The 13,426-nt window shown below is 38.2% G+C and overlaps 1 protein-coding gene across 1 annotated transcript; it reads right to left on the minus strand.

Moving 5' to 3' along the window:
- Positions 1-7,007: 7,007 nt before the first annotated feature.
- LOC132011361 (olfactory receptor 52P1) lies at positions 7,008-7,997 on the minus strand. The gene has a single exon (XM_059389807.1). It carries the CDS (start codon positions 7,995-7,997, stop codon positions 7,008-7,010), a length of 990 nt encoding a protein of 329 aa, XP_059245790.1.
- Between the last annotated feature and the right edge of the window lie 5,429 nt (positions 7,998-13,426).

Raw genomic sequence — 13,426 nt, forward strand, 5'->3', positions numbered from 1 at the left:
ATAGAGACAATCTACAGAAAGAAAGACTTCAAAGGTAACTCGATGTCAATAAAAACATATCTATCAATAATCACTCTCAATGTGAATGGCCTAAATGCGCCCATAAAATGGCACAGGGTTGCAGATTGGATAAAATGACAGGACCCATCCATATGTTGTCTACAACAGACCCATTTCAAACCTAAAGATACACCCAAACTGAAAGTGAAGGGATGGAGAAGTATTTTTTATGCCAATGGGTCTCAAAAGCAGGTTGGGGTAGCTATTCTCATATCAGATAAATTAGATTTTAAAGTAAAGATTTTAAAGTAGTCAGAGATACAGAAGGACACTGCATAATCCTTAAAGGGACTATCCACCAAGATGATCTAACAATTGTAAATATCTATGCCCCCAATATGGGAGCAGCCAATTACATAAAAAAAATGTTAATCAAGATAAAGAGTCATTGATATGAATACACTAATCGTAGGAGATCTTAACACACCTCTCTCAGAAATAGACAGATCATCGAAGCAGAAAATCAATAAGGAAACAAGAGCATTGAATGACACATTGGAACAAATGGACCTCATAGATATATACAGAACATTCCACCCTAAAACAACAGAATACTCATTCTTCTCAAGTGCACATGGAACCTTCTCAAGAATAGATCACATACTGGGTCACAAATCAGGACTCAACCGATACCAAAAGACTGAGATTATTCCCTGTATATTCTCAGATCACAATGCTTTGGAACTGGAGCTTAATCACAAGGAAAAGTTCAGAAGGAACTCTAACACCTGGAAGCTAAAGGCCACCTTGCTTAAGAATGCTTGGATCAACCAGGAGATCAATTAAGAACTGAAACAATTCATGGAAACCAATGAGAATGAAACACTTCGGTCCAAAACCTATGGGATACAGCAAAGGTACTCCTAAGGGGGAAATACATAGCCATCCAAGCCTCCCTCAAAAAAATTGAAAAATCCAGAACACAGCAGCTTTCTCTACACCTTAAAGAACTGGAAAATCAACAACAAATCAAACCAACTCCACACATAAGAAGGGAAATCATCAAGATTAGAGCTGAGATCAATAAGATAGAAACCAAAGATACAGTAGAACATATCAATGAAACTAGAAGTCGGTTTTTTGAAAGAAACAATAAGATTGATAAGCCACTGGCCACACTAATCCAAAAGAAAAGAGAGAAAGCCCAAATTCATAAAATTATGAATGAAAAGGGAGAGATCACAACTAATAGCAAGGAAGTAGAAACAATCATCAGAAGTTATTATCAGGGGCGCCTGGGTGGCTCAGTAGGTTAAAGCCTCTGCCTTCAGCTCAGGTCATGATCCCAGGGTCCTGGGATCAAGCCCCGCATCGGGCTCTCTGCTCAGGGAGCCTGCTTCCTCCTCTTTCTCTGCTTGCCTCTCTGCCTACTTGTAATCTCTGTCTGTCCAATAAATAATAAATGAAATCTTTTAAAAAAAAGAAGTTATTATCAACAGTTATATGCCAATAAGCTTAGCAACCTTGATGAAATGGATGCATTCCTGGAAAACTATAAACTCCCAAAATTGAACCAGGACGAAATCAACAACCTGAATAGACTGATATCTAGTAACGAGATTGAAGCAGTGATCAAAAACCTCCCAAAAAACAAGAGCCCAGGACCTGATGGATTCCCTGGGGCATTCTACCAAACTTTCAAAGAAGAAATAACACCTATTCTCCTGAAGCTGTTTCAAAAAATTGAAGCAGAAGGAAAACTTCCAGACTCTTTCTATGAAGCCAGCATAACCCTGATCCCCAAATCAGGCAAAGACTCTACCAAAAAGGAGAGTTTCAGACCAATATCACTGATGAATATGTATGCTAAGATTCTCAACAAGATCCTAGTCAACAGGATCCAATAGCACATTAAAAAGATTATCCACCAGGACCAGGTGGGATTCATCCCTGGGTTACAAGGATGGTTCAACATTCGCAAATCAATCAAAGTGATAGGACAAATTAATATGAGAAGAGAGAAGAACCACATGATCCTCTCAATTGATGCAGAAAAAGCATTTGACAAAATCCAGCATCCGTTCCTGATTAAAACACTTCAAAGTATAGGGATAGAGGGAACATTCCTGAACTTCATCAAATCTATCTATGAAAGACCCACAGCAAATATCATCCTCAATGGGAAAAAGCTTGCAGCCTTCCTGTTGAGATCAGGAACAAGACAAGGATGCCCACTTTCACCACTCTTGTTCAACATAGTATTAGAAGTCTTAGCAACAGCAATCAGACAACAAAGAGAAATAAAAGGTATCCAAATTGGCAATGAAGAAGTCAAACTCTCTCTCTTCACAGATGACATGATTCTTTATATGGAAAACCCAAAAGACTCCACCCCCAAACTACTAGAACTCATACAGCAATTCAGCAACGTAGCAGGATACAAAGTCAATGTGCAGGAATCAGTGGCTTTCTTATACACTAACAATGAAAATACAGAAAGGGAAATTAGAGAATCGATTCCATTTACTATAGCACCAAGAACGATAAGATACCTGGGAATAAACCTAACCAAAGAGGTAAAAGGATCTGTACTTGAGGGAACAGAACACTCATGAAGGAAATTGAAGACGACACAAAAAGATGGAAGACCATTCCATGCTCTTGGATTGGAAGAATAAACATTGTTAAAATGTCTATACTGCATAGAGCAAGCTATACTTTTAATGCCATTCGGATCAAAATTCCACCAGTATTCTTCAAAAAGCTGGGGCAAATAATCCAGAAATTTTTATGGAATCCCGAAGAGACCCCGAATCGCTAAGGAAATGTTGAAAAACAAAAATAAAACTGGGGGCATCACGTTACCTGATTTCAAGCTTTATTACAAAGCTGTGATCACCAAGACAGCATGGTACTGACATAAAAACAGACACATAGACCAGTGGAACAGAGTAGACAGCCCAGGTATGGACCCTCAACTCTATGGTCAATTAATCTTCGACAAAACAGGAAAAAATATACAGTGGAAAAAAGACAGTCTCTTCAATAAATGGTGCTGGGAAAACTGGACAGAAGAATGAAACTCGACCATTCTCTTACACTGTACACAAAGATAAACTCAAAATGGATAAAAGACCTCAACATGAGACAGGAATCCATCAGAATCATAGAGGAAAACATAGGCAGTAATCTCTTCGATATCAGCCACAGCAACTTCTTTCAAGATATTTTTCCAAAGGCAAAGGAAACAAAAGCGAAAATTAACTTTTGGGACTTCATCAAAATCAAAAGCTTCTGCACAGCAAAGGAAACAGTCAAAAAAACAAAGAGGCAACCTACGGAATGGGAGAAGATATTTGCAAATGACAGTACAGACAAAAAGTTGATATCCAGGATCTATAATGAACTCCTCAAACTCAATGCACACAAAACAGACAATCATATCAAAAAATGGGCAGAAGATATGAACAGACACTTTTCCAATGAAGACATACAAATGGCTATCAGACACATGAAAAAATGTTCATCATCACTAGCCCTCAGGGAGATTCAAATTAAAACTACATTGAGATATCACCTTACACCAGTTAGAATGGCCAAAATTAACAAGACAGGAAACAAAATGTGTTGGAGGGGATGTGGAGAAAGGGGAACCCTCTTCCACTGTTGGTGGGAATGCAGGTTGGTGCAGCCTCTTTGGAGAACAGTGTGGAGATTCCTCAAGAAATTAAAAATAGAACTTCCCTATGACCCTGCAATTGCACTCCTGGGTATTTACCCCAAAGATACAGATGTCGTGAAAAGAAGGGCCATCTATACCCCAATGTTTATAGCAGCAATGGCCACAGTCGCTAAACTATGGAAAGAACCAAGATGCCCTTCAACGGACAAATGGATAAGGAAAATGTGGTCCATATACACTATGGAGTATTATGCCTCCATCAGAAAGGATGAATACCCAACTTTTCTAGCAACATGGACGGGACTCGAAGAGATTATGCTGAGTGAAATAAGTTAAGGAGAGAGAGTCAATTATCATATGGTTTCACTTATTTGTGGAGCATAACAAATAGCATGGAGGACATGGAGAGTTAGAGAGGAGAAGGGAGTTGGGGGAAATTGGAAGGGAAGGTGAATCATGAGGGACTATGGACTCTGAAAAACAACCTGAGTGGTTTGAAGTGGCAGGGGGTGTGGGAGGTTAGGGTACCAGGTGGTGGGTATTATAGAGGGCACAGACTGCATGGAGCACTGGGTGTGCTGATAAATAATGAATACTGCTATGCTGAAAATAAATAAATTTAATTTAAAAAAAACCAAAAAACTATGCATTGAATATATTATTAAAAAATCTTCAAGTAACTTCTTAAAAAAAAAGAATGGATACTAGCATATTAAATGTTTTTCAAAAGAAGGTTTTTAAGACTCTAAAATATTTTTAAATAACTGTATAGAATTTAGTTATTTTTTCTATCATTTGATATCCAGGGCTTTTTTATTTAATAAAAATACTAAAATAAATATAGTTGCTCATAAATCATCTATGACACTCTATTATTATTTATTTAAATCACATAGGGTTTTCATTCTGTCATGCCAAGGACAACTTTATGTTCACGACTTTTACACTTATTTTATTGAAGAAATGGATATGTCAATGACATTTGCATTTATAGATGCTGACTAGCTAAAGATACTGACTTTTATTTTTTTTAATTTCTAGCCTCATTGCCCTCAGTCTTGAATTTTTTAAATTATTTCTTCCTTATGGACCTCACTGAAGCTTCCTTTTTAACCTAATATAATTTCTTTGAGAACAAGGAGGAAAACATTATTGAAATGGAAGAAAAGCTAGGATTGGGTGGTATGACAGATGTCACAGAGGAGAGATTCTGGAGAAGGATGTATGGTTAATAATACAATGTGTTGTAAGGAAGTCTGGTTAGAAAAGATTACCTGTGGCTTTGGTGGCCAATGTTTCAATGGAAACTTTAACTTATGGTGAAATCAGATTATAATGTAGGAAGGGATTGGAGACAAGGAAACAGAAGTAATTGGATCCAAAAGTATTTTTCAGAAACTTGCATAAAAAAGGTCAAAAGAAATTTTGGTGTTGGATCAATGTGCATATAAATTTGAACACTTGTGGAAATAGGAACTAGAAGAAGTGAGTGATGGTCTGAGCTCCCTAGAGTATATTTTATGAAGCTTGCTTGATCAGAAAAAAATAATTAATAATAAATATGTACAGTAATAAAGGAGGAAAAATGCCTATATATGTCAAAAGTTAACATGAGGATTAGAATTTGAGGTGTATACTTCTCATAGTGTCATTTTTCTTTACAGAATAGAAATGAATGGACTCTGGCAACCATGAGGGGAAGGGGTATATAAGAAAATTGAAAATTAAAACAATCTGAGGGGTTTGAAGTAGCGGGGGGGGTGGGAGGTTGGGGTACCAGGTTTTATAGAGGGCACAGATTGCATGGAGCACTGGGTATGGTGAAAAAATAACAAATATTGTTATGCTGAAAATAAATTAATTAATTAAAAAAAAAGAAATTTGAAAATGATAAACATTAACTATTTCAAACCATGCAACAGGTAAAAGTATAGCTATGTAGCAACAGATTCCTACTTAATATCCAAAACTGTGAGCAAACAGTGTTTGGAGTCTGCATGTCTTTATATTTTTTCTTTAGAACTGCTCCACACTGAGTATAGGAACTCAAAACACAGAAGTATAGAAGTTTCCCAGAGTTGGGGTGTAGGATTTGTATGCTGGCAAGATTATAAGTTTGAAGTATAAAACTGAAAGTCAGCTGATAAACTATAGTATTTAGAATTGCCTAAATTCTTAAAAATCTTTTACGAATATCTCGATTCGAGGATTAGAATGAAAAATTAATTAAATCAGTACCACCCACAGTGACAATCCTCCTAGAGAACACGATACTGATTTTCTTTCCTTTGAAAAACAGACAATATTCAGCATATTTTATTGAATTGTAATATTTCAAAATTATTTATCCCCACCTCTGTGAAGTATCACAGTCAAAACATTCATATTCTTGGGAGGAAAGCTTTAAAAAGCTGGTCTTCGCTGTTCAGCCCTCAGGACTGATACTCTTCAAGAGAGAAAGGGTCTATGAATTTCTAGCAGTGGGTTTTGTGTCTCCTTTCCCTGGCATTATGGGGTGACTCTCTTTTCCTTCTAAATAAATGGATGAATGCATGGCCTCATCTATTGGTTTGTGTAAGTGACTGTTCTTTGTAAGTTTAGAGATAGAAGTCAATGGCCTCTGGGAGGCCCTTGTAAGAATGTGTAAGAATATTTGGACATTGCTTTTCAGGGAATAATATCCAGGTCATCTGGAATTAAGTTCATTCCCTAGAGTGTAGAGACAAGAATATATCTATAGGATGAATATTCCAAATTTAGAAATAAAGGGCTATTCCTGACCTATCCTATACTCTCATCTGTAGATGTGTTATTATTTTGTACCAGAGGATTCTAGGTTTCAAACCTTAGCTCTCCCATTTGCTAATATTGTGGGTGTTGGTGATTCCTTCTCCTCTTTTGGTTTCAAGTGCTAATGGAGAAAATACAACCTTTATCCAAAAGCAGGTAAGTACCTGGCAGGTCTACTTTCTTTAACTTGTGGCTCTATGTCCTATCTCCTGCTCCTTGCAGATGGTAACACAACAGCTATATTGTGAAGTATGAGTTTAGAAACCCATACCTGTTGGATTAGGAGAGTGTCAGAGAGTAAGGGAAGTTCTTATGACTACGCAGAGTCTCTTCTAACCTATACTTCCTGGGATGGAAGTTAAGGATGCTTAACTAATTTGACCTCCTCTGTGATTTATTATTCCTGGAAATAGTCTAGGAGGTACTATGGAAGACATTAGTGCAAGACTAAAATCTCTTTCCAGTCTCGAATAATGAGGATTATTTAATCTTGAAAATCTTCTTTTTTGGACTAAGTCCTTCCTATACCTCTTGATCACTCAGATACCTTGACCCCAGTTCCCTGTCCTCTTTGAAACACTCTCACAACCCTTTCCCGAATTTCTTTGGTCTTAACTCCATATACCATAGGATTAAGAGCAGGTGGAAAGAGCAGATAAACATTGGCCAAAAGAATGTGAATATGGAGTGGAACATGGTGGCCAAAGCGATGGGTAAAAAAAGAGAAGAGGGCTGGTGTATAAGAGATTAGGATGACACAAACATGAGAACCACAGGTCCCCAGGGCCTTGGACCGAGCTTCACGGGATGAAAGACGAAGGACAGCTCGTGCAATAAAAACATAGGAAAGACCAATGCAAAATAAGTCAACCCCTATGACCAACAGTGCTGCTGTCAGCCCATACACACGGTTAGGCCTGGTGTCTCCACATGCTAGTTTCACAACAGCCATGTGCTCACAGTATGTGTGGGGGATCACATGGCGTTGGCAGAAGCTCAAACGCCCAATGAGGAAGGGACATGGAAGCATGAGCATGGAGCCCCGCACCATAGCTACCACTCCAATTCGGGCAATGATAGTGTCAGTGAGGATAGTAGCATAGCGAAGTGGATGACAAATGGCCACATAGCGATCAAAGGCCATGGCGAGCAGCACAGTAGACTCCATCATGCAGAAGGCATGAATGAAGAACATCTGTGCCAGGCAGGCAGAGGCAGAGATGTGTCCGGATCCACACCAGAGGATGGCCAGGAGCTTGGGAACTGTGGAGAAGGAGGCAGCCAAGTCAATGGTTGAGAGCATGCATAAGAACAAGTACACAGGCTTGTGCAATGCTGGTTCAGTGGCAACAACAATCAGGATGGTGATGTTGCCCACAATTGTGGCTGTACCCAGGCAGCACACTGGGAGTGAGAACCACAAGTGAAATTGTTCCAGACCTGGGATGCCCAGGAGGAAGAAAACAGAAGGGTCCAGATTAGTATGATTAGGAGACTCCATGGACTGGACAAAGGCTCTGAGCATCTTCTCTGGTCAGAAACCCACACACAGTATCACACTACCTGAAGAGACAACACAGGACAGAGATGTGAATGAGCCTTGAATGACACTTACTAGATATAAGTGTTAGGCAAATGTTATCAACCGTAAATTAGGATAATAAAAATAAAATCCTTTAGAGTTGTTAAGAGAATTATATTGGTTAATATTTGTACAGACCTTTGAATAGTACTTTATACATAATACTTGTTAAATAAAATACATTAATGTGAAAAAAAGATTCAAACAGGCATTTAAAGAAATCAAAATTGTCTTCTAGCTAAAGTCTATTGTTGTCAAAGAAAGGTATGAACTTCATCCATTCTTCCCAGGAATATAACACACACACACACACACACACACACACACACACACACACACTCAGTCACTCATACTCTTCTGAAGTACAGGAAAAGATATGGTGGGACTGTCAGTCCAAAACACAATCTGCCCACACAGTTCACTGGGTGGACCTGGATATTTTTCTTGTTTTTCAACCTAGAATGGATTCTGGTTTGGGACCCAGTACTTGGAAATTGTTTCCAATATTATTATCATGGCTGTTTCTATACCTTCCACTAACCAAGAGAAATTTTTACACATTCCTGATCAATCTACACTTGCGATTCTGTAAGATAATCCAACCACCTTCACACGTCTAGTTTCCACCTCCCAAGATGCTCAAGTAAACCCTTTTTGGACTTCATTCTATTTCTGAAACAGAAACTTCCAACTTCTTACAGTCCACTCTTGGGTTAACCCTTCATTCACATTCTGACTGGTTCTTGGTGATGTCAAAGAAAGGATGTAGCCAATTCCTCAATTTCACTCTTCCACCAATCACAAGAAGTGATTTTGTAACTAGTTTGACTCATGCCTAGATGGCGACGTCTCATCCTCAGTTGAAGTAAATCTTTTACTACTCTTTCTCCCACATTTCCCATACCTCCCCTCCCTAAGAGGATACAGCCTATTGTGGGGAGTACTTAAGTTGGAGAAACCATGCAGAACATTTGAAATCATGATAGTAATGAGATAAAAACAAAAATCTAGTAATTAAGATAAAAGATGAGAAAGCACTTTACCTAGAAGTTTTCGAAACAGGAATAAGAACTTTACTGCCCAGAAATTTGTTCTATGTATTCAACCACAAATATTTAATGTGAGCCTCCTCTTTAATGATCCCTATTCTAGAAACTATAAAACCAGTACTGGAATAATCAATACCAAAAAAGCCACTGATTCTAGGATATTTGAGGAGTTAGAAAACAGTTATCACACGGGAATTGAGTCCTTGTTACAACTCTTTCTTGCTCCTATTGTGTATATGTCAGAAGAGAACAGAAGTAAACTCTCCTATTCCTTAATGGACCAGATACTGTAAGAGCATAGTTACTGGAGAAAAAAATCAGGGAAGTTTCATCTTCTGCACAGAAGATCCTTCATTACCATTTAGCTAGGTTTAAGAGAAAAAAAAAAAAAGAAAAAGAAAGAAAGAAAAAGAAACCACCAGATAAACCAAACCTGTTAGTAAACAAAATCAACTATTTGTTTTCAGAAATAAAGACTAACAGAAGGAGGGGAGGTTGGTGACAAATGCTATGCTAATCACAGCTCTGGGCCAATAAACCACATAACTTCCACAGAAGGGATATAAACATAGTTTTATGAGCAGGTTCATACAAGAGTCTCATTGGTCACAGGGTTCTGTGAGCTTATGCCTAGAAGGGCCAAGATTGCAAAGATCTAAATTTCTGATCAATTTGACCAAGGGCCTTATCTTCCCTAAGGAAAAACATATCAAGGTGAAAGTTTGAGCTTATCTAAAAATATGACTATTGTTGATGTGATTTGTGTTATTTCTCCACCTAATATTAGGCAAGAATACTTTGAGACCTCATGCTTGTCTTGGCATATTCTTTGAAGAGGTAGGATATTTTGGAAGCAGGAACTTGGAGTTTTTAAAGCAGAAAGTTGTGGTGGTTAAAAAAAAAAGTGTAGACATTGGAATCTATGAAACTGGAAACAAATCCTTGTATTTGCCTCTTACTGTCATGCTGACTTGGACTAATTAATTTTCCTCTAAGAACCTATAAATTTTTGACCTTTTTTTAATAATAATAATAATAGTTTGTAAGGTTGATGAAAAACTTTAAAAGTACCTTGAAACAGTTTGTGGCCCATAGAAAATATCAATAAATGTCATTTACTATTATCATTGCCTTTATTTTCAGACAAAAATGATCTCCTATCCAATATAGAATCCTCACACTGTTTCCTAAGCCATCCAAATCTAGTCCTCGCATGAACATTTATGTCATGAGAACTGTTCAGTTGCAGAGCAAGCTTGCTGATAAAAGAAATGTTCTTTATAATTTTTTCTGTGTGCCCTGAGTTCACATGGCAATCATTAGGAGATTGGAAAATAGCTCCCCTGGCTGCTTTTGGCTAACCTGGACATACCCAGCACTGTTTTTTATGACACAGATTTGCTTGATGAGCTAATGTGGATTTTGGCTAAGCTGAATGGCTCAACATAGATAATGGAGCTGGAGTCAGATGCACAAGCAGCAAAGCCTTGCTCACCACACCACCCAGCAAACTTAGTTTTTGCCAGACATCCCTACAGTTTTCAATTGCCTCACAAATGCACTCATGCATAGCCAGAAGGCTTAACTTAATGATTCTTCAGTGAGGTTGTTTTCTGTGTGTTAGTTAGGTATCAGACTCTATGCTTTATGGATTTTTTTCTTGTAGAACCTGGACTGAACACAGGTTACCACATATCACTTGATTAGATTGACTCCTAAATGGCTGGATGTAAGTGAACATTACTTGCAGTTTTTGTGGTTTCTTTCTAAGGGATTCTAACTTTATGCACACCAACCCCTTCACAGGGCTCTGCACTCTTAATAACTCACCCAGGTTCATCATCGCCCCATCCAATTCACAGGAATGAGTCTGTAGTCTCACAGCATCTCTTGTATTAAATAGTTTATGATGTTGATAAATATGTATGATCATTGTTACTCACACTTAAATGTGAACCTGTCCCTCTGACTCAATCTCTAAACCAGTTTTCATTGTGACATTACAGCCAATGCTCTCAATAAGATAAAAATTTGAACGTCATAATTTGGGGAGAAAACTGGGGATAGAGAAGACTTTCCACGTCTGAAACTGCACCACAGACCAAAAGCTGTCACTTGGTCTGCAGAAGAGCACAGATAAACATGCCTACTTCTTCCTAGTGAGAACACTGGGCCATGAAAAAGCCCAAAGCAATCATTTTAGAACACTTGACTATGAACACATTTAAGGTAATCATTAAAGTCCCAATGATCCCTCTGTCCAATTTCTTGGTGTTGATACAGTGTCTGTCTATTTCACTAGGAACACACATTTCTCTCAAATGGTTAGTGGGTAATTATTTCTTATTAGTGATTTTAGGAATATCATAGTAAATGTCTTGAACTTTCTCCACAATGCCTCCCATTTCCCTGGTCTGGCTAATATATTACTTGCTTCTTCCTTTGCTGGCATCTCCCTACTCCATTCCTCTTTCTATTTGGCCTAATGCCAAACTAACACTTCTATTATAGGAAGACTGTTAACTACAACTCTAATTCAAACCACACAGGGATGTTATTCAGCAGAATCCCCTTTCCTGGTCTCTAAATATCCTCCCTGCTGTGAAGTAAACTTCCGATCTACCAATTTCATAGACAGAGTTCTCTTGAGGGCTAAGAAATATCTTTTTCAGACTTTTTCCTTAGCCCAAACTCACCTGACTCCAGGACAGCAGAAATGAGAAGGCACAGCAGTTTGGAAGCATCGTCAGAAGTCTGAAAGAGCATTGCTAATCTTCCACCCTCAACTATCTGAATGTTGAGCTGAGAAGTTGTTATAATGATGAAACCTATCTTAAAGGAACCCCGGAGATTTCAGTGGGTTGCCCTGGATTTATGCCTGGAGTCATCCAGGGAGCCTTTATGTTCCCTAGGAAATTGAGCAGCTAAGCTTTTGTCTTTTGGTTGACCAGATGAGAATGTAGAAGTGAGGGCAGAGGCTTTTGTTAAAGAGGCAGGAAAAAATATTTGCAGTCTACTCTCTTGGAGCACTTTCTCTTTGTTTTGTTTTGGTTTTAATCCTCTACATCTTAGTGCTGGCACTATTTATCCAAGGGTGCCTAACATTTTAGAAGCACTGAGGCTATAGGGACTGTGGGTATCTGATCTGAATCCCTCTCTGTTACCAATGCAGTGCCATTCCCCAGGGACCTCAGGACATGCTTTCCTTCTTACCCTCAGTGATTATCCCTGGCCTGTCTGCTATGTTTACTCCTTCATGGGACTCCACTATTACTGTATATGTCCCTAGACTGACGATTGTTATGCAGATGCAGAACAACTGGCTTTGTAAGATGTCTTGTCTTTTTTTTTTTTTTTTTTTGTATTATCCATGCAAGATGTAGCAAGCTGGTAATGGAACTCAATAGGAAATTGCACTTATGGGTAGAAGATGTGTATTGCCAAAGGCATTTCTTTACCATATGAGGTAATTATATTAAGAAGACTTATACATTAAATATTATCAAACCTATATCTCCTGATGTTCTTTGCTGAGAATCTATATTCATTGTGTTTATCTCAGTAAACTGTGTTGTCAGAGAGTTTCTTTGCATTAAATCCATAACCTAGTTTTTTCTGGGTCTAATTCACTCTTGGCCAAGACTTCCAAATACAGAGAGTTTATTTGGTATAGCCTCAACACTCATATACTTTACTCCATCATGTATCAGAAACCTCTTTCAGATCATGAACAAGTTTCTTAAATACCACTTCCCAGAAAACCAGCCCCAGCTATGATCTAGGACCCCAGATTATGCAGGAAGACTTCCAAAAATTGTCTTTGCAAAATTATAGTCTCTGTTCACAATTTACTGCAGGACTTGGTCTTCTTGTCACCTTCTTAAATACTCCTCTGGTCATTTTCTCCGCTAATCACACTGTATTGAAATGGACCTATCCTTCCTGTGGGCAATCCCCACAACTGGACCAGATCTAAATTCTGGTCAGCTGCATACTATTGATCCTAGCTCCCGAGACTCTCTAAGCCAGCAATATTTGAACTTCAGTGTGATTCAGAATTACCTGTAGCTCTCATTAAAACATAAGTTGCTAGTCCACACCCCCAGAATTTCTGATTCAATTAATTTGGAGCAGATGGATTTCCAATTAATGCTGATGCAACTGGCTAGGAGATCCCATTTTAAGAATCATTGCTCTAAGAAACAGAATATTAAAATTTTTGTTTTAAATTTCAATGGGGTGTTTCTCCTGAAATTGCTATGTGGTCTGCACTCCTGATGGGTTCTATCAGACAGTGCAACTACCACAAACATCTTTAATAAG

The sequence above is a fragment of the Mustela nigripes genome, chromosome 1, assembly GCF_022355385.1.
Source record: "Mustela nigripes isolate SB6536 chromosome 1, MUSNIG.SB6536, whole genome shotgun sequence".
Taxonomy (NCBI): Eukaryota; Metazoa; Chordata; class Mammalia; order Carnivora; family Mustelidae; genus Mustela; species Mustela nigripes.